The sequence below is a fragment of the Somniosus microcephalus genome, chromosome 3 (assembly GCF_052327205.1).
Source record: "Somniosus microcephalus isolate GS21.2 chromosome 3, FLI_Smic_1.0, whole genome shotgun sequence".
Lineage (NCBI taxonomy): Eukaryota > Metazoa > Chordata > Chondrichthyes > Squaliformes > Somniosidae > Somniosus > Somniosus microcephalus.
The window spans coordinates 250,229,251-250,249,891 of NC_140989.1; the positions used below are offsets into that span (position 1 = coordinate 250,229,251).

Consider the following 20,641-nt stretch of genomic DNA (forward strand, 5'->3'; position numbering starts at 1 on the left):
GTGCTGAAAGGCCTTTTAAAGCAAAGTTCCGGCATCTGCAAGTAATCCTTGATGAAATAAACAATATATTGTTGGACCTGCAGCTGTGAGGAGACCACCCACGAGCTAAACCTGGCGGGGTTTAGGAGGGTCGTGGAACACGCCGAAATGCTCGAAAAATCACAAGGGCCTCTCAAAATAGGCTTAGAGAGGCCCTTAACGAGCATTTAATGATGTTAACTCACGCTATGGCCAGCTGGAGGCGGGACCGTTTCCCGACCTCCAAAACCGGCACCGGCAAAATCCCGCGGAGGCAAGTTGGAGGCGGGTTCCGAACCCGCCCTCATTGTTTCTGATTTTCCCGCCTTTCCCACCTCCAAACCCGCCTCCTCCGACGTCAGAAAATCGTCCCCATGACTTTTCTTCAGTGTATATTGCTTTTGGCATAATTTTATTTATTGGAAAAAATCAGGGCAAAAAATTCTGACATCTTTTCCACTGACTTGGGTTGCCATCTTTCACCATTTCGATGGGTGCTAATGGGGCCCGGTTGCTTAAATGGATTGGCTTCCCACTGAAGCCCATGCATCTCATGGGCTACCTGCCCAGGAGTTAAAATTCTCCCTTAAAGCTTCTATTATTATTACATATAAAGTGAACGCATTTGACTTTGTGGTAGTAATTTTAAATCCCTGCAGCAGTGTGCAAATAAATATGTTAAGTTACTGCTTATTTTTTGGGTAATGATTTATCCAGCACCCATATTTTCCCATTTATTCTAGTACCAGCACAGGGTCCCAGGGACAAGTAGAGGGGAAAAAAGGGAATTCTAGCCAGGAAATAAAATGCAATGACCCAAACCAGCTGGAATGAGGATAGAAAGAGATTACTGGAGAATCGATAGAAAAGACACCGAGGTTGTGAACAGTCAGGTTCAGGTTGTGACCAGCTCGGAATGCGGATGAAATAAGAGACTATGGTGCTGAGCTTTTAATAGGAACCCAACAGAACGGCTTTGGTCTTGCCAATGTTGCGATGAATTGATATTGGACCAGAAGGCATGAGGTTTATGCTGCAACCAGTATGCATCACTAGCAGCTCAGGACAGGTTTTCAAACAGTGCCATCAAACAGTATGGTAATATAAGATTGACACACCTAAGTTGCAAACCTTGCATTGGATCTGATGCAGTAGGTCTGGGGCATGATACTGACAGGAAAAACTGCAGGTACCGTTTCCATTGTAGGTCATTCCACGCCATGAAGGGTTGCACTCCATATTGGGTCTTAAAAGAAACATGGTATAATAATGTGACACATGTTTTGTACTGACAGAGCCCTCAACTCAAGCCACCTGAAAGCACTTAACATTGAAATGTTGCCAGGGTACCATGACCCATACTCAGGAAGAATACTGACGCGGGGAGAAATAGGCTGCTTCCTGAGCCATTATTACATCTGGAAAGAGGTAAGAAGATTGATCCTAATGTACATATTCCCGTATTTTAGGTGTTTGTGGATATGTTGTCACATAACGTGTATTTATCTAGCTCCAAAGATTCCATTAGAACTCCCAATGCTCCAGAATGGTCCATCACTTGAGGTAAATGCTTCTGAATATTTTATATTGCCCGGTGTGGAGACATGGGTGATTTTACCAATGGGGAGCTTTTGGAGGCGGGACTCCCACTTGTCGGGTTTCAGTCCCGCCTCCATCAACTTCTGGCCAACCCACGCTATTTTCCCTTGATTGACCTTGTTAAGCCCACCCAGCGGGTTTAGCAGGCTAATTAAAGGAAAGCCAGTTGCAGAGAACTTCAACATATGACGTTTCATCTGTCAAAAATTTTTGACAGATGAATTGTCATCGTTTGACAGCTCTGTGAAGCTGTCAAACGTTGACATTCTCTGTAGTTTAATAGGGCTTGAATTCAAGACCTCATCAAACAGCTTTCTTTTGCAGAAATGAGATGGTTGTTGCATTGGAGAATGCAACGGCCATCTGTCATCTCTACCGCGGAGGTGCGAGACGCTCCGCATACTCACCAACTGAAGCCTGAAGGAAGAAACAAAGTTAAGTACACTTTTACTAACACTTTGCACTTACCTCAGATACTCACCTCTCCACTCTTGCACTCATCACTTACCTTCACAGCGCACTTTTGCGCCTCCCCCTCCCCGACCCCCGCAGACCCAGTGCTCGCCTCGGTGACTCTGGCAGGTTTTGGAGCCTTCGGGAAGCCCACACTTGTGAGGGCAAAAAGGGGATAATCCTATTTTCTGCCTGTTAACTACCTGTTAACTTGCAGTTAATAGGCTTTAATCCCTTCCTGCCTCCAAGGAGACGGGACGCAGCGCGGGACGGCTACCCGCCTCCTAGGAAAATGGCATGGAGGCGGGTTGGGCACCCGCCCCCAAATTCTGCCATTTTCCCAGCAGTCTCGCCTCCATATCCGCCTCCCCAGGGCTGGCAAGATCGCGCCCATTATAGATTCAGAAACAAAAACTTTGCTTAGTGTTTGTTTCGTTGAGAGTGAGCCTCGCACTTTTTTATGAAGAGTGTTCCCCCTCTCCTCTCTTGGGCCTGCAATGCCATCTCTGACAGAGATAGGGCTCTGTCCTACTCAGATTATAATATTTCAGTTACGTAGGCAATCCGCACTATATGCAGTATGGCCCAGGGTAAAAAAAGGGTCGATTGTTAGCCCTGAGGCGTGCTGCATCCCATTCACTACTTTGCAGGAAGTTGAATTTTGGTTGGCAAGAGGCATGGGCCTGCTCAGGGAATCTGCCCCTTGAGGTGAGCCCGAGTGAAGAGTTTTGGGAGAACGGCCCGAACTGTAACATCATCAGAGGCTGAGTGGGCCTGGTCACTGACCCGGTGTAATCCTCTGCCAGCATCTCTCTGAAATTGGATGCTTAGAAAATGTACAAGGCTGCCGTGGGGAATAGCTAATCGCTGATCCTCCCTATTACCTCTGGGAGGAATAGGGGGCTTCTGCTTGAGGGCTCGCCCCTGGCGGCAGAGCCTAGATAAGGATCTTACTAGGTGCGGGATCATAGGCATGAATGCACGTCCCAGCAATCCATGGATTAACCTGTTCTTCCTCCAGCACAATGCTGTAAGTGTTCACCAATCTTTTGAGTGGCAGCCTTTCTCCCTGTTGTGGTACAGATTGTAACTTTACAGCAGTAATGTGCATATCAAGGGTCAAGCGTTTATTCACCTTGTAAAACTGACCAACATACGAGGCTATTCGATAGCACGACCTGTCTGTACAGCTCAGCAGTGCGACACAGACCTCTGTACATAACCCATTGTGAAAGCTTTTGGATCAACCGAAAAATGAACACTGATCCTAAAAGACCACTTCTATGGCTTACAACTGTTAGCCATTTTATACAGAAGCCACCTGAGAACAGATCTCCTTTCTATCTCGGCCTGAATCTCCGAGCTGATATCTAATGCACATTCAATTTAGATACCAGTATAGTGTACACGTTGCACAAAAGCCAAAACAGACCCAAGTATCATCTCTCCTTCTGAGGATAAATATGTTTTTTTCTGTATGGTTGATTTATACCATTTATACAATGCCTGTGTATTTATTGGGGCACGCTGGACAAATTTACCAGCCCCTCCACTCCAGCACTATCACATGTCGTGATCGCAGATACTAGCTCCTCAGTTATGGTAGCTTTACAACTTTTCTGTTGTACAATGTACATGTACAGGGCTGACCACAAGACATGATGTGAGTTATGCATCACTAGGTGTGAGTGAATCGGCAATCTTTTTCCAATGTCTAGTGTACAATTAGCTGTCTGTTTTGACAGTGTTTGACAAAATATCCCTCTTTGCGCATTTTCAAAATTGATGGGTTGATAATTTCATCCTTCACATTTAAAATAACAGGTTTGGGCACCCAGACAAATAACCACTGACCTCAGTCATTAACTTGAATGAGAATTGCTGTTGGATCCCAGAAGCTATTTAACAAAGAAAATAGCGCCACCTATGCCTAGAGAAAGGAACTACTTGCACTGAATTCACTGGCTTCAACCACAGCAGGGGTTGATTAACATCATTGTATTTAAGTTTGACCCTTACAAAAGATTTGGAAGACAGTTATTGAAATAAATACGCCATTTCAACTATTTAATTTAGAAATTAAACATGTGCCAGTTCCCAGATCAAAATGTCCTTATTTTAGTAAATGTGCTCATTAGCAGCGGCAAATAGGAACGCAGGAACAGGAGGAGGCCATTCAGCCCCTTGAGCCTGTTCCGCCATTCAATTAGATCATGGCTGGTCTGTATCATAACTCCACCTATCCACCTTGGCTCTGTAACTCTTATTACCCTTGTCTAACAATAATCTATCAACCTCAGTTTTGAAATTTTCAATTGACCCCCCAGCCTCAACAGCTTTTTAGGGCGAGAGTTCCAGATTTCCTTTACCCTTTGTGTGAAGAAGTGCTTCCTGAACATCACCCCTAAATGGCCCAGCTCTAGTTTTAAGCTTATGCCCCCTTGTTCTGGGCTCCCCCACCAGAGAAAATCGTTTCTCTCTATCTACCCTATCATATCCTTTAATCATCTTAAACACTTCAATTAGATCACCCCTTAACCTTCAATATTCAAGGGAATACAAGCCTAGTGTATGCAACAAAACAGTTTTAAATGCTGTGTCTCTGTGATGCAGGTCATTGACCGAGGGCTGGAGAAGACTCTCGTCTTAGAAGATGACAATAGGTTTGAACCACATTTTCGAAGAAAGATAACAAAGCTAATGGAAGATATCGAGGAGAACCAGCTGGACTGGGACCTGATGTGAGTCCGGTTGTATAACAACGGATTACAAATACTTGATATTGAACATTGCAGAACCTGCCTGTTTCACCAGTTTTCTAAATTAGATTTTTACAGAGCCAGATAGTACACTGGACTGTGCAACCAGTAACCCTCATTTCTTGTATAAGTCGAGGTGACTACATGTCGCAGCTTGACTAGAACAGTTCTCACCTGACTTAAAAACAGAAAATGCTGAAAATCACTCGGCAAGTCAGGCAGCATCTGTGGAGAGAGAAACAGTATTAACATTTCAGGTCAATAACCTTTCATCAGAACTGGAAGAAGTTAGAGATTTAACATGTTTTAAGCAAGTACAGAGCCAGGGTGAAGGAGGGAAGAGGGAGGAGGAGGAAAGCGTCTGTGATAGGGCGGAGGGATTAAATGATTGGAAAAAGGGATGGGGTCAGAAGAAAGTGAATGGGAAGAAGGATCTTGAGGGGCATTGGTATCTAAGAGTTGTTGAAGCTTGCAGTCCTTGAAACCTGAAAGGAAGGAAAAAGGTATTTGTTAAAGCACCGAATGAAATCGAACTGCGGACCAGAACAACTCTGAAACAGGGTGAGTCGGTGTTGCTGAAGTCTCATCTGTTCAGTACTCGGGAGTCCATGGGAGGTCTTGGGGTTTTGGTGTGTGTGTGTCTGTGTTTCCTCTCCTGGGTTTAAATAGTCTACTGGAGACTGAAGGTATCTGTTTAACAACATATTTTGTTAAATGCTAAGCACGCACCCGCTGCTTGTAAAGAGGCATTTGCAGTTTTCAGTTGCTGGCTGTATGCATTATTACAAATTTGCAGCCAACTGCTATAGACTGGGTGTTGGTGCACACCTCCTGTATGAGACTCTTCATATACTGCACCCTCAAATATAATGGCCTTGTCGGTGATACAGAACCCTCCCTGCAAGGTGCTGTCTTTATAATACGCTATAGATCCCAAGGAAAGCATTACAAAAAGGGGCTGACTCAATTTATTGGCCTTGATCTCAAACTACACTGTTGTTTAAAAAAAGCTATTGTCCATCAAAGGGTCAATATTTATTTTCCTTGTGAACAGACAAATGTCAGAAATCATTTGTGCCTTATTTGGTTATTTCTTCCCAGTGACAAATCTTGAGTCCAGCGGTTCACAGCAAAAGTTTATAATATAGATATGAAAGTAATACTTGCATGTTTGCTTTTGTTCATCAGTTGGTTGATGAAAAACAGATGTCAAAATAATTCAACATGTTCTGTTGTATCAATGTAAGGAATGGAAATTGTTCTAAGGTTCCAATCGTATGAGCTGGGCAATTTAGCTCACAGATGCTGCCAGACCTGCTGAGTATCTCCAGCATTTTCTGTTTTAATTTAGCTCACCATATGGATAGAAGCTACTGTCGTTTTTAAGAGTTGCCACTCACGCTGTAAAATGGGAGAGACACCTGAGGCCCACCTGACCTGATTTTCAAGAGGGCTTTGAAATAGACGTCCAGCGCATTTGCTTGCAACAATATTTCAGTTGGTGCCCTACGCTGTTTGTAGGACCACGGCACAATTTTCAAGTGCCAGCGGGCAGACGCGCGCACTGGCGCTCCGCCCAGTAGTACTGGATGTAGAGCAGCTTAACCAGCGTCCTTAAAGGGGCCACTGGAGGCTGCTCTAAAAATAGCAACAAATTAAGCGGTGACATTGATTTTAGATGGGTTGGCGATGCAATTATACAATTTTACAGGATCGACATATGCGCTTGGCTTTAATCCCCACACTTTCGTAATTTTAAGAAATGCCCTTGGCTATGGCCTACGCAGGCTTTTTCTTTGAATACTCATTTAAAAAATACCTCTGCCAAACTTAAATCTAAAAAAGCCTTCAACTTCTGGGGTCGATCTGATGTGGCAGGCTAGACATTGGCCTTTCATATCTGAGTGTTGATTCTAATCCCGCCTAGGCTGATGGGATGAATATCTGCTGTGTTGACTACAGTGGTCCTAAGGGAAATGAGTATGGGCAGTCTCAGTTTAGCTCTTAGTCGGAATGGGCTCACAGCAGGAAGTCTCCCCTGTAATTCAGCGCTAAATCGGGAATGTCACTCAGTGAGGTCATAGGATGGTGCAGTAGGATGTTGCCCTTCTGATTTTGGGCTGAAGCACGTTGGAGCTTTACTTTGTACCTGGCCGTGTTAAACCTGACCCGGGAGTGCTCCATGCTGGCATTGGTTGGAAAGAATAGAAAGTTCTCCATGCGGCTAACATCCCTCGCCTTGATGAGTGAGTTTATAAAAAAAAATGTATTACTTTTTACTTCAAAGTGCCTGACTTCCTGGTCAGAACTGCTATCTTCATGTAATTCCTGAGGTTCAAATAACGAGGCTCAGTATGGGAAACTGTGAGTAGAAGCTGAGTAGTACAATGTCACGAATCAGTGGCCAGCCTCAGAAACGACATGAAGATAGTGGCTCCAATTGGGAGACCAGTCACTGTCAGGTCAAAGCAAGTGGGTATGGGTGAACTCTTTATGTCAAGGCCTGTCCTCGAGTATTCCTTTTAAGTTAATATTGCTGCTATTATTTTGCATTACACCTTCATCCTGAATATTTTGTCCAATTACTCTTTAGAAGTATTTTTCTCTTAACTGAACAAGTGTGTTATCTCTGCGCCACTCTGGGTTTAGGACCTGGAATCGTTGCAGGACTATATCTAACCTGCCCCTTCCCCACAAAGTCACTTACATTTTCCATTCTTGCTTTTACTTCAGCTACATTGGTCGGAAGCGGATGCAAGTGCAACAGCCAGAAAAGTCTGTGCCTGGCATTATGAACCTAGTAGAAGCAGATTATTCCTACTGGACGCTGGCCTACATCATATCCCAGCAAGGGGCCAAAAAACTGCTGGCGGCTGAGCCTTTTGGGAAGATGTTGCCGGTAGATGAATTTCTACCCATCATGTACAATAAACACCCAGTGTAAGTAACTGACAGATGTCTGGGTGGTGGTGAGGAAGAGGAGGCCTGGTTCAGCAATGAAGAGCAGCCGAGGACATTTGAATCTCTTACCATATATAGCATCGATTGAGAAAAGTAGTGTTAGAGATGCAGGTGTCTAATGATTTCCACAGTAGAGATGCTTCTTGACGGGTGCAGAGCTGATAGAGCCCACAATAGCAGTAGGGTACTGGAATCTCATTGACGAGGCCTGAATCTAAATTCGATCTGACCTGTCAATCACCCTTGATTGACTGATTGCTCACAGCAGGTAGGTTCACTTGCTGTCAGCCAGATTACTTGATGGAGCGTTTTTTCATCCGCGAGTACTTCATCTGAGGGGGACGGGTGCTGTTGGCAAGAACGTATACATCCCTGTTACTAGCTCAAATTGGACTCGACGAGACTGACGGTAAATAAAGCTTAAATTCCATCCTACCACCACTAGATTGCCAGGGATTCAAACTCATAACCCTTCCCCATTGACTGGCATAGACTTGACATATTCACATGGAGGGTAGTGGAAACCTGGAACTCTCTCCCCTAAAAAACTGCTGAGGCTAGGGGTCAATTGTAAATTTCAGAACCAAGATTGATAGATTTTTGTTAGGCCAGGGTATTAAGGGTTATGGAGCCAATGGAGTTGGGCTACAGATCAGCCATGATCTAACTGAATGGTAGAACAGGCTCGAGGGGCTGAATGGCCTACTCCTGTTCCTATGTTCCTAGCTCATATTCCCAAGTAGACTTCCTCCTATTTCAAGTGTGCCAACCCCAATATCTGAGTGAGTAAATGCCACCATTTGGTGTGGCACCGAACCATGTACATTGGGCAAGTCCTAGGTTTAATTGCTGGTTTGTGCTGAGTCAGGTAATCGTAGCTTTGGGTAACACTGGGAGGTTAGAGTTGGCCTCACCATCCTCAAGCTAAGGAGGTGCAAAATCAGCCATGGCTTCTGTTGCCGATAGTTACCTAGCGATCCAGTACTAGAAGGGTGAGCTTGTTCATACTGGGTGAGGATAGGATTGGACTTGATACTCACTGTCCATGCTCAGAAGGGAAGAATGACCAATTTGGGGGAGATACTAGAGGGCTCCTGGTAGCTCTGGTTCTGGACACTACCAGAAATAACTGGCTTCAGGAGAATAGGCAGAAAATCAAAGAAGGAAATAAAAGTACTAATTCAAGGGGCTGAATTTTGCCGGTGCTCAGAGTGCGGGTTTGGAGGCGGGTCCGCTGTCAAAATCACAAAGATTGACAGTGGGTCGGTATCCCGCTGTAAACCCACCTCCTTGTCAGTTTCCCAAGTGTCGGGTCTGTCATCCCTGAACCAACCCAACACCAAGCGGCGGGTCAGCCAATTTGGATACTTAAAAGCTTATTAAAAGGTAGTTAAGAACCACTTTCCCATGTACTTACCATTTTACCAGGTTTTCAACGAGGTTCCTGGAGAGCAACTATCACGTCAGGTAAGTATGTTGGGTTCTCAATCACTGGATTGCTGTGAATAGGTGAAAGCTGCAAAAGTGGTCTAAAACCTATCATTTCACAGCTGTTCACTTCCCAATCTTAGAAGCTGGAGCATTAATGATTTGAACCCACTTTTGAGCTTTATGCACTTTTGAAGTGTTTAGAGCAATCTCTCTATCCAGTGTCACCTCCTTGGAACAACCTATCTCAACGTTGACAGATTACTTCTGTCATCTCAACCTCACCTGCCATCTACTCCATCAGCATCGGTGCCCTTGAAAAAATCTCACCTTGGTCCTCAGAATCCCAACACAATCAGCCCCAACACCAGCATCACCAGGCACACCAGCAGCACCAACATCCACATCAACCTTCTCCGCAATCAATTGATGCTGCACTGGACACAGGGCATCATCATCCGTGCACATTGCTGCCCGGGACGCCAGCGATGGCCTCACCATGGCCAGATTTGCTTCACTAAACACTGTACACCCTGGCTGCCAGATGATGCACCAGGTTGGCACCACCCCACACCAACACCATAAAGCATCCCTACAATGTCAAAGCCATTCCTTTCACACTCATCACCATTGGTTGGGGGGGTGGTACCCTTGTGTCTCACCATTCACTGGAACTCACTAAGACACTTTCAAAGTGCACACAAATCTGTCCAAGAACGCAAAGTGGTGACAATAAGGATTTCAATGCTTGACAACACAATAACAGAAAGTTTATATGAACATTGGCAAAACACCCAAGTGCCTACCCTTGTGTGTTGTTAGTTGGTATGATTGGACTAGGATGAGGGTGAGTGTGAGGGTTGGCTAGTGAGATGGGGAAGTGATAATGTAGATAGAGAGGGATGGGTGGAGGTGCAAGGGAAGTTGGTGTGTGTAAGCATGTGCAGGAGATGGGTAGGGAAGGCAGAGTGATGGGGATGTGATGAATGGCACAGCAGGATGAGGTTGAGTGTGGCTTTGCAATAACATTTCGTGATCTACTGTGATCATTGAAAGGTTTGCGCCGCTTCAGCCAGGTCATCCTGACAACATCCCTGCTTGTGCCCTCCTGTGCAATGTGCAACCAGGCTGCGTTGGTCTCCTGGGGAGGTCTCCACTTCCCATTGGAAGGGAAGAGAACCTCCCTGTGTGCTGTGACTCCCTCCATAAGAATATGGGAGAGGCTAGGTACAGCTGTGCACCTTTGTGCAGTGCTCGTCAGTGTTTGAAGCAACTCAATGCTGTAGAACACTGACAACAGAATGTGGACATGATCCCTTTAAGGAAACCAGCTGATGACATATCATCAAATGACGTCATCAAACCCGCTTCCTTTTAAATGGCCGGGACCTTCACACGGCAGGCTTGACAAGCCCAATCAGGGCAAAATCACTTGGAGGAGGCAGGATGAAGACGGGAGCGGAGTTTGAGGCCGCTGTCTGCTCCGGCCGCACCGGACTCACCAGGGCTTGCGAAATCGTGGCCAAGGAGTGGCATTTTCAGAAGGTGAAGGGCTGGAAATCACAGCTCTCATGGACAGAAAATCGTGGGCTACAGCCTCACAATTCCTAAACTGTGCTCTCTGTGATTGCTGATCCTTGCCGGAAGTGTCTAATCATGGAATCAGCCCTAAAATGCTCCCACCCAAATAAACCGCAAAGAGTTGAATCCATGCTCCTGCTGCACCTTACAGACCCACAGACTGGTAGGAGAGTGAAAACTTCCTGGGCAGTGAAGATTGGCTGTTGTCCAAAGTTATAAGAAAACAAGTCTAATCAGAGGCATTCTCATAAAACAAATGGAACTGGTCCAGGATAAATACTCAAAGAATTTTACATTACAGGGAATCACATAGAATTTACTGCAGAATAACGGGCCATTTGGCCCAACTGGTCTATGCCGGTGATTATGCTCCACATGAGCCTCCTCCCACCCTACTTAATCTAACCCCATCTGCATATCCTTCTATTGCTTTATCACCCATGTACTTATCCAGCTCCCCCTTAAACGTATCTATGCTATTTGCCTCAACTATTCCATGTGGTAGCGATTTCCACATTCGAACCACTCTCTGGATATAGAAGTTTCTTCTGCATTCCTTATTGGATTTATTAGTGACTACCTTATATTTATATCCCCTAGTTTTGGTCTCCCCCACAAGTGGAAACATCTTCTCTACATCTACCCTATCAAACCTCTATCGGGTTACCCCTCAGCCTTCTCTTTTCTAGAGAAAAGTGCCCCAGCCTGCTCAATCTTTCCTGATGGTTATAAACTTTCAGGTTTGGTATCATACTTGTTAAGTCATTTTTGCACCACCGTGTGTCTCTATATCCTTTTTGTAATATGGAGACCAGAACTATGCACAATACACCAAGTGTGGTCTAACCAAGGTTCTATTTCAATTTAACATAACGTCTCTGCTTTTCAATTCTATTCCTCTCAAAATGAACCCCAGTGCTTTGTTTGCATTTTTGATGGCTTTGTTAACCTGCATTGCTAATTTTAATGATTGCTCCTATACGCCATTTAGACTCTTATTTTCCAAGGAGTTTGTGGCCGCATTATTCCTCCTAACAAAATGCATCCCCTCACATTTATTTCACACATTTTACAGGATAGATGCCATTGCCCTTAATTAAATTAGAAGTAGACTTTGTTTACTTGTCAATAATCGTTGAAAACCATGCAAGGAAAATGGTTAATGTTCTCTGGATTTCATCATTTTGCTAACATTACACATTATCATTAACACAATTACGTTACACAACAAACCCCTGCTGTAGCTATTATGAATATGAGCACACCACAAAGGATAATGAGTGGAAACAAGAAAATTGACCCGTGCTCAGGTTGCAAATAACAGGCCACCTGCCAGGGCGATATGTGGTCCAGCTGTCAGCCGTAGCTCAGTAGGTAGCACTGTCACCTCTGAGTTAGAAGGCTTAAGTCCCACACCAGGGACTTGAGCACAAAAATCTAGGCTGATAGTTCAGTGCAGCACTGAGGGAGTGGACACTGGAGTACAAGAGTAAGGGAGTCTTGCTACCATTGTGCAGGGCTCTGGTGAGACCACACCCAGAGTACTGTGCACAGTTTTAGTCTCCTTATTTAAGGAAGGACATACTTGCCTTAGAGGCGGTGCAACAAAGGTTCACTAGATTGATCCCTGGGATGAGAGGGTTGTTCTATGACGAGAGATTGAGTAGATTGGCCCTGTACACTCTGGAGTTTAGAAGAATGAGAGGTGATCTCATTGAAACATATAATATTCTGAGGGGGATTGACAGGGTAGCTGCTGAGAGATTGCTTCCCCTGGCTGGAGAGTTTAGAACTAGGGGGCATAGTCTCAGGATAAGGGGCCGGCCTTTTAAGATGAGGAGGAATTTCTTAACTCGGTGGGTTGTGAATCTTTGGAATTTTCTGCCCCAAAGTGCTGTGGATGCTCAGTCGTTGAGTATATTCAAGGCTGAGATAGATAGATTTTTGTATTCCAGAGGAATTAAGGGATATGGGATCTGTTGTGTATGTACCTTTAAGAGAATAACTGGTCTCAGACTGCAGTACCGGCAGTGACCACCCCTGTATAAAAGGCGCTAGGGAGCCTCTGTTGTGTCAGTTTCACTATTGACTTCCATCAGTAAAGACGTGTTTTGTTCAACTCCTGCTGTCCGTGTCTCAATCATTCACGGACGTAATACTGGCGACGAGCAGATACGAACCTACCTACAGTCTGCACCACCTCCTGGGATCCATTCCTACAGCGAAGTAAGCAGAGGTCGAGGCCAGAAAGAAAAGAAAGTAAGAGGCAGTAGAAATGGGCGTCGACCATGGGCATCCGCCCCTGTGATAGCGGAGTTGAAGATTGCTGGAGAAGCTGTCGGAAGCGGGGCCTGGTTCCTGTCGACGGTGCTTCAGCTAATCGGGCTGGTGGCAGGTAGTGCACTGATCCTTCCTGGGCTGCGGCGGTCGTGAACTCGAGCGGGTGGTTTGCAACGGGGCCGAGCAGCGTTGTCGGGAAGAAGAGAGAGAGAGGGTGGAGCACACAGGGCGCGGCCGGTGCTATGAAGCCGGGCTGCGCATAGACCCATGAAGAGGGAGGCAAGAGTCCCACAGTGTTGTTCCACGACGGGAAAATAATAAAAAAAGAAATATTAAACGCGCAAGAAACCGCGAGGAGCTGCAGGTTGCAACGGGAACCGCGGAAAGCAGCGCCAGCAACAGCGGGGAAGAAGGCAAAACGCGGGAGGCGCCATCTTAATCAGCGGGGAAGAAGGCAAAGCGCGGGAGGTGCCTTTTTGTTAAATCGGGGAAGAAGGCAAAGCGCGGGAGGCGCCATTTTAGATTTGCAAGATGCCGAAGACTGGCTGTATCACTGCTTTTGATAATACAATAGAGGACTGGACCACGTATGTGGAAAGAGTCGAGGTATATTTCGAGGCAAACGAAATAGCGGAGGAGAAAAAGGCATCGATATTGCTAAACTTAATGGGCGCTAGAACGTACGGCCTATTGCGGGACCTGATTACTCCAGCCAAACCGAAGGCGAAGAGTTTTAACGAAATTGTTACTGTCCTACAGGAACACCTAAACCCTGCACCGCTGTTGATAGCAGAAAGATTTCAATTCCACAGGAGAACTCAGCATAAAGATGAGAGCAATGCTGAGTACCTTACGGAACTACGCAAGCTATCAAAGCACTGCCAGTTCGGAGCAGGACTGGCAGATACCCTACGGGACAAATTTGTCTGTGGACTCCTGAGTGAAGGAACACAGAAGAAGTTACTCTCAGAGAAAGAGCTGACGCTAGATAAGGCTTTCAGCGTGGCAGTATCGTATGAAGCAGCAGCCAGGGGAGCTGCAGAAATTCAACAAAAACCACAGGAATACGGCACCCACGAAATGACACGGGGATTTGCAAAATGTTATCGCTGCGGCAGAACTAACAATGACCAGAAGGACTGCTGGTCCAAAGACAAAATATGCAGGCAATGCGGGAAGATGGGACACATTGCACGAGTTTGCAGGTCTGGGAAGAAGACCAGCGACAACAAAAAGGCTACTAAGGAACCGTACAAGAAAGTACAAAAGATGACGGACAGTAATTCCGAAGACCAGATGAGCGATAGTGAATCCGGGAACAGGAGACTAAGCTGTCTCAAACTTCACAATGTAATCGCAAAAGAGGATCACCGAACCATTTGGGTCACCCTCACGATAGCAGGGTCCCAAGTTAAAATGGAATTGGATACAGGATCAGCGCTAACCGTCATGAATCGACGAGACTATGAGCGGCTATTTTCACACATACCCTTGAGAGAGACATCCATCGTCTTGACGACGTATATGGGGCAAAAAGTATACCCCAGAGGAAAAATAAGGGTGCCTGTCGAATACAACAGCAAGAAAATACGGAAATTGTATCTCTACATACTGCCAAATGGTGGACCACCATTACTGGGACGGGAATGGATCAGGAAGATAAACTTAGATAGGCACTCCATTCATGCAATGACGGTGGACGGTAAAAAAGATGAAGACGTCACTCCTGGACGATTGTCAACAATCTTAGCTAACGCCAAAGAGGTATTTCAACAAGAACTGGGCACACTTAAAGGTGTAACCGCCTCGATAAAAATAGAAGAGAATGCAGTTCCCAAATTTTTCAAAGCAAGACCGGTACCATATGCAATTCGCCCAGCCGTCGAGGCAGAACTGGAGAATCTGGAGAAGGCAGGCGTGTTGTCTAAGGTCGACTGGAGCAAGTGGGCGACACCCATCGTTCCTGTCATGAAGAAAACGTTAAGCAATAAGTCCGGGGAGCCAAGGAAGATTCGCATCTGTGGGGATTTCAAGGTGACGGTGAACCCAGTCCTTCACACAGTACAATATCCTCTTCCAAGGATAGAAGACATCTCGCCTCACTGTCTGGAGGGAAGCGTTTTACAAAAATTGACCTAGCACAAGCATATTTGCAGATGGAGGTTGAAGAATCCTCTAGGAAGTATCTCACGATAAACACTCACAAAGGTCTTTACCAGTATCATCGATTGGTATTCGGAGTAGCATCGGCTCCGGCGATATGGCAAAGAGCGCTGGAACTAGTCCTGCAAGGGATTCCGGGGACTCAGTGTTACTTGGACGACATCCTTGTGACAGGTGAAGATGACAGTGAACACCTTAACAACCTAGAACAGGTGCTCACTAGACTACGGGAACATGGGCTGCAAGCCAACCGCCCCAAGTGCGAATTTTTTAAGAAACAGATATCGTATTGTGGCCACGTGATTGATGAAGAGGGGTTACATAAGTCCCCTGACAAAATTGAAGCGGTTGTTAAGGCTCCAGCGCCTGAAAATGTGTCGCAACTGAGGTCATTCCTCGGATTGGTAAATTACTACCATAAGTTTTTGCCGAATTTGTCGACAATTCTGCACTCACTGAACGCCCTGCTATGAACGGGGGTAGCATGGAAATGGAGCGATGATTGTAAGCGGGCCTTTCAGAAGAGTAAGGACTTAATTACTTCAAGGGAAGTATTGGCTCACTACAACCCAGCACTGCCGATCAGACTGGCGTGTGATGCGTCTCCCTACGGCATTGGGGCGGTACTGTCACATAAATTCCTTGATGGTTTAGAGAGGCCGATAGCTTTTGCGTCACGCTCGTTAACTTCTGCCGAGCGTAACTACGCCCAGATTGACAGAGAGGCCCTCAGCCTAGTGTGGGGGGTGAAGAAGTTCAATCACTACCTGCACGGTCAAAAATTTACTCTACTAACCGATCATCAACCTCTTGTCTCCATTTTCAACCCTCAGAAGGGCGTACCAATAATGACAGCACAATGGCTGCAGAGGTGGTCTCTTTTCTTAGGGGCACACCAATATGACATCGAGTACAAAGGAACTAAACAGCATGGAAATGCTGATGGATTGTCACGCCTACCGTTGCCGACGGTGGAAGAAGAAGACCTTGCAGTGGATCCAATGGAGTTATTCCACTCGACCATAGTCGAATGTCTCCCTGTGACGAATGCAAACATAGAAAAGGAAACACGGAATGACCCGACACTATCACGGGTCTATAATTTAACGGTGAAGGGATGGCCAGCACATGGCGAACCACTGCTGCCAACATTCTCGCCGAGAAGAGAACAGCTGTCAGTGTGCAGAGGAACCTTGATGTGTGGATCCAGAGTAGTAATTCCACCTAAGTTGACGGATAGAGTGCTCAATGAGCTTCATGAGGGTCATCTGGGTGGGGTAAAAATGAAGAACTTAGCCAGAGCGTTTGTGTGGTGGCCGGGAATCGATAGAGAAATCGAAGAGATGACCAAGAGCTGTGCAGGATGCCAGAAGGTCCAAAACGCCCCACCACAAGCTCCTCTACATCCATGGGCGTGGCCCTCATCTCCATGGCAAAGGGTGCACATTGATTTTGCTGGTCCCTTCATGGACTTGATGTTTTTAATTGCGGTGGATGCACATTCAAAGTGGCCAGATGTAATAAAAATGTCCTCAACCACCACGGAAAAAACTATCACAGTTTTACGAACCATATTCACCAGGAATGGGCTGCCTGAACAGGTTTGCTCTGACAATGGACCACAGTTTGTGTCTGAAGAGTTCCGGAGGTTCTTAAAGAACAATGGTGTTAAGCATTACACATCTGCCCCATATCATCCAGCCACTAATGGATTGGCCGAGAGGTTTGTCCAAACATTCAAGAAGGCTATCAAGGCAATGTGTAATGAAGATATACCCCTACAACACAAGGTGGACAACTTCTTGTTTGCCTACCGGAATGCGACACATGCGGTTACCAACCAAACTCCAGCCATGATGTTCTTCAATCGAAGACTACGATGCCGCTTGGATTTGGTTAAGCCAAACATCCGAAGAGATGTGGAGAACAGGCAGTTTCAGAATATGAATCAAAGGCCGACCAGGAGTTTTAAGATAGGTCAACCAGTTTTGGCCCGGGACTACCGCACTGAGAAATGGCAGCCAGGAACGATTTGTACACGGCAAGGACCTCTCATGTATACCGTGGACATTGGGGAGAGCATTGTAAGACACCATGCTGACCAGATTCTAGAGTCACTGGAAAAGGTCAACTCCACACCACGATCTGATACACCTGGTAATGAAATCGACATTCCAATTGCAGCTACCGCAGAACCGGTAATATTGGAAACAGATGAACCAAACAACGACATTGATCCCGACTCAACATTGCCAGAAGAACCTGATACCCCAAAGAGGCGTTATCCAGACAGAATCAGGAAGCCTCCTCAAAGACTGAACTTATAATTGCTTAAGCTTAACCAATGTATCTAGTAACCGTAATTGTGATTGTAATTAGTTATCATTTAGTTGTTAAATGAATGTTATGTACTGTTTATCTAAAAGGGGAGGAATTGCTGTGTATGTACCTTTAAGAGAATAACTGGTCTCAGACTGCAGTACCGGCAGTGACCACCCCTGTATAAAAGGCACTAGGGAGCCTCTGTTGTGTCAGTTTCACTATTGGCTTCCATCAGTAAAGACGTGTTTTGTTCAACTCCTGCTGTCCGTGTCTCAATCATTCACGGATGTAATAGGATCGGGCAGGAAAGTGGATTTGAGGTCGAAGATCAGCCATGATCTTATTGAATGGTGGAGCAGGCTCAAGGGGCTGTATGGCATATTCCAGCTCCTAATTCTTACATTCTTATGTTCTTATGTCGGAGGTGCCATCCTTTGGATGAGATGTTAAATCAAAGCAACATCTGCCCTGGACGCCAAAGATCCCACGGCACTATTTCGAAGAAGAGCAGGGGAGTTCTACCTGGTGTCCTGTCCAATATTTATCCCATAACCAACACCTAAAAACAGATTATCTGGTCAGTATCACGTTGCTGTTTGTGGGAGCTTGCTGTGCCCAAATTGGCTGTTGTGTATCCCACATTACAACAGTGACTCCACCTCAAAACATACATCATTGGTTGTAAAGTGCTTCGGGACATCCTGAGGTAGTGTTTTAGTATATCTCCGATAGCACTCTGTCACGTTCTGCACATAATGTCTGGTATTGTTCCTCTCCCTGGTTCTTATTCCTCTGACTGGAAAAACACCCCTTTCTAGTTAACACAGAATGGGACAAAGCTCAGCCTTGTAACATTTTACTTCATCCCAGTACCTGGATCAAATTGAAATACCATTGGTTGCAAATGTCACATGAATAGAAACAATTTAAAAATATTAAAACAAGCAAACTATGCTAGAGGAATATCGTCAAGTACTTCAAATGTCAGCAGTCTGTGGAGTACCAGGAACAGCAGGGCCCATCTCCATTTTTTTTGTTCTGCTTAAAGGATAGGCAGGATAAAAGAGCACCAAATAAGAAGCTCCTTCGTTTACAGAACGAGGCAAGGTAGCGAGGGGAGGGGCACAGATTGGGAAAGTGATTAACAGCTGGAATATTAAACTGAAGAAATACAGACAGATGTGTAAACTGTATGTTAGAAACATGCATATGTTAGATACATAGACCTGGAAATAGTGCTGCGGGATATCGTCATCTGAACAGCTAGCAAACTGGTACCAAATTCCTTCATCTGTTATTTTAACAGAGGCATTGCCCCGCTTATTTTAAATATGTTAAGTATACATGTGATGATATTGCTGACTGCGATTTCCAGGCTGTAGTTGTGTAGTTTGACAGTGGCCCCAGGAATTGTTTGGGAGCTCCGGAGACGGATCCTCCCCACCACAACTGTGCGAGAGGGTCAACAACAAGACCAACAATCCACAACCTGATTTTCTTCCTTTGTGGCAGGTGAACCCCCGAGAAACTGCCTCGTGGTTTCTGTCTCCTCTCCAAAGTGCAGACAGCCCCTGATTCTGCCCCCGATGGGTCAACACCTCAGCACGGCCCCGTGGTGTGCCACAGCCAAGCCAACCAAAAGCCATGTAAAATATAGAGAGGGAAATAAAAGGTAATATCCCACACGGATGCCTTGCCAGCCCACAGCCCTCCCATCACAGCAGAGTAAATGTAGTTTTATCAGCAAATATTTGGAGTCTTACACCAACACTGTTGCCAAGTTGCACATTTTGGGTGGTCATAGATTTTTGATGCAGCCATTAATAAATCTTCTATTTTGCTAGAAGTGATTATATATTCATTTTAATGGCAAACACCAATGTCGAACATCCCAGGCAATTTAAATAGTGCTTTATTACATCGCTCAAAAAAGCATCCCAAATGCCTTTTACACATGAAAGAAAGAAAAACTTACATTTATATAGCGCCTTTCATGACCACTGGACGTCCCAAAGTACTTTACAGCCAATTAAGTACTTTTGAAGTGTAGTCACTATAATGTAGGAAACGCGGGAGCCAATTTGCGCACAGCAAGCTCCCACAAACAGCAATGTGATAATGACCAAATAATCTGTTTTATACATGACGAATGTTGTTACGTAGCTAACCAAAGCAGCCAATATGCATGCAGCAAGGCCCCATAAATATTAATGAGGTGATTCACCAGTGATTTGCTTTTTCTGATGTTGGCCAAGAGAGTACCTTGTTGTGGGGTACCTTCAGCACACGGACTGCAGCGGTTCAAGAAGGCGGCTCACCACTACCTTCTCAAGGGCAGTTAGTGATTGGCAATAAATGCTGGCCTTGCCAGTGACACCCGCATCCCATAAACAAATAAAATAAAAGAAGGAATATTGGCCAAAATATCAGGAGAACTCCCTGCTCTTCTTCAGATTGTGCACGGCATCTTTAACATCCATCTGAACCTCAGGAAGACAGCGCCTCTGTTTAACATCTCATCCAAAGGGCAGCACTTCTGACAGTGCAGCACTCCCTCAGTACCGGACTAAAGTGCCAGCAGAGATTATGTGCTTAAGTTTTGGAAAGGGGCTTTAACCTACATCTGCTGACTCCAATAATGTGACCAATGAGCCAAGCTGACACCTGTTTACTGCTTAGCACTTGCAGTTTGAACAAATCAGATCCTGCAGGCCATATGATGTTCATCAAATCTAATGTGAGTCAGCCGTGGCTGAATGGGTAGCACCCTCGCCGCTGAGTCAGAAGATCGTGGGTTCAACATAGAAACATAGAAGATAGGAGCAGGAGTAGGCCATTCGGCCCTTCGATCCTGCTCCGCCATTCAATGAGATCATGGCTGATCATCTAAATTCAGTACCCTGTCCCTGCCTTCTCTGCATATCCCTTGATCCCTTTAGCCTCAAGAAATATATCCAACTCTTTCTTGAATATATTTAATGAACTGGCCTCCACTGCCCTCTGTGGCAGAGACTTCCACAGGTTCACCACTCTCTGGGTGAAGAAATTCCTCCTCATTTCAGTCCTAAATGGCTTAC

The 20,641-nt window shown here is 45.5% G+C and overlaps 1 protein-coding gene across 1 annotated transcript in view; it reads left to right on the forward strand.

Moving 5' to 3' along the window:
- LOC147121823 (procollagen galactosyltransferase 2-like) overlaps nt 1-20,641 on the forward strand; it is a 305,202-nt gene that overhangs the window by 272,299 nt on the left and 12,262 nt on the right. Inside the window, exons 9-11 of the mRNA XM_085982330.1 lie at nt 1,314-1,446; nt 4,684-4,811; nt 7,563-7,769. Coding sequence (XP_085838456.1) covers nt 1,314-1,446; nt 4,684-4,811; nt 7,563-7,769 — 468 coding nt within the window. The remainder of the gene's footprint in view (nt 1-1,313; nt 1,447-4,683; nt 4,812-7,562; nt 7,770-20,641) is intronic.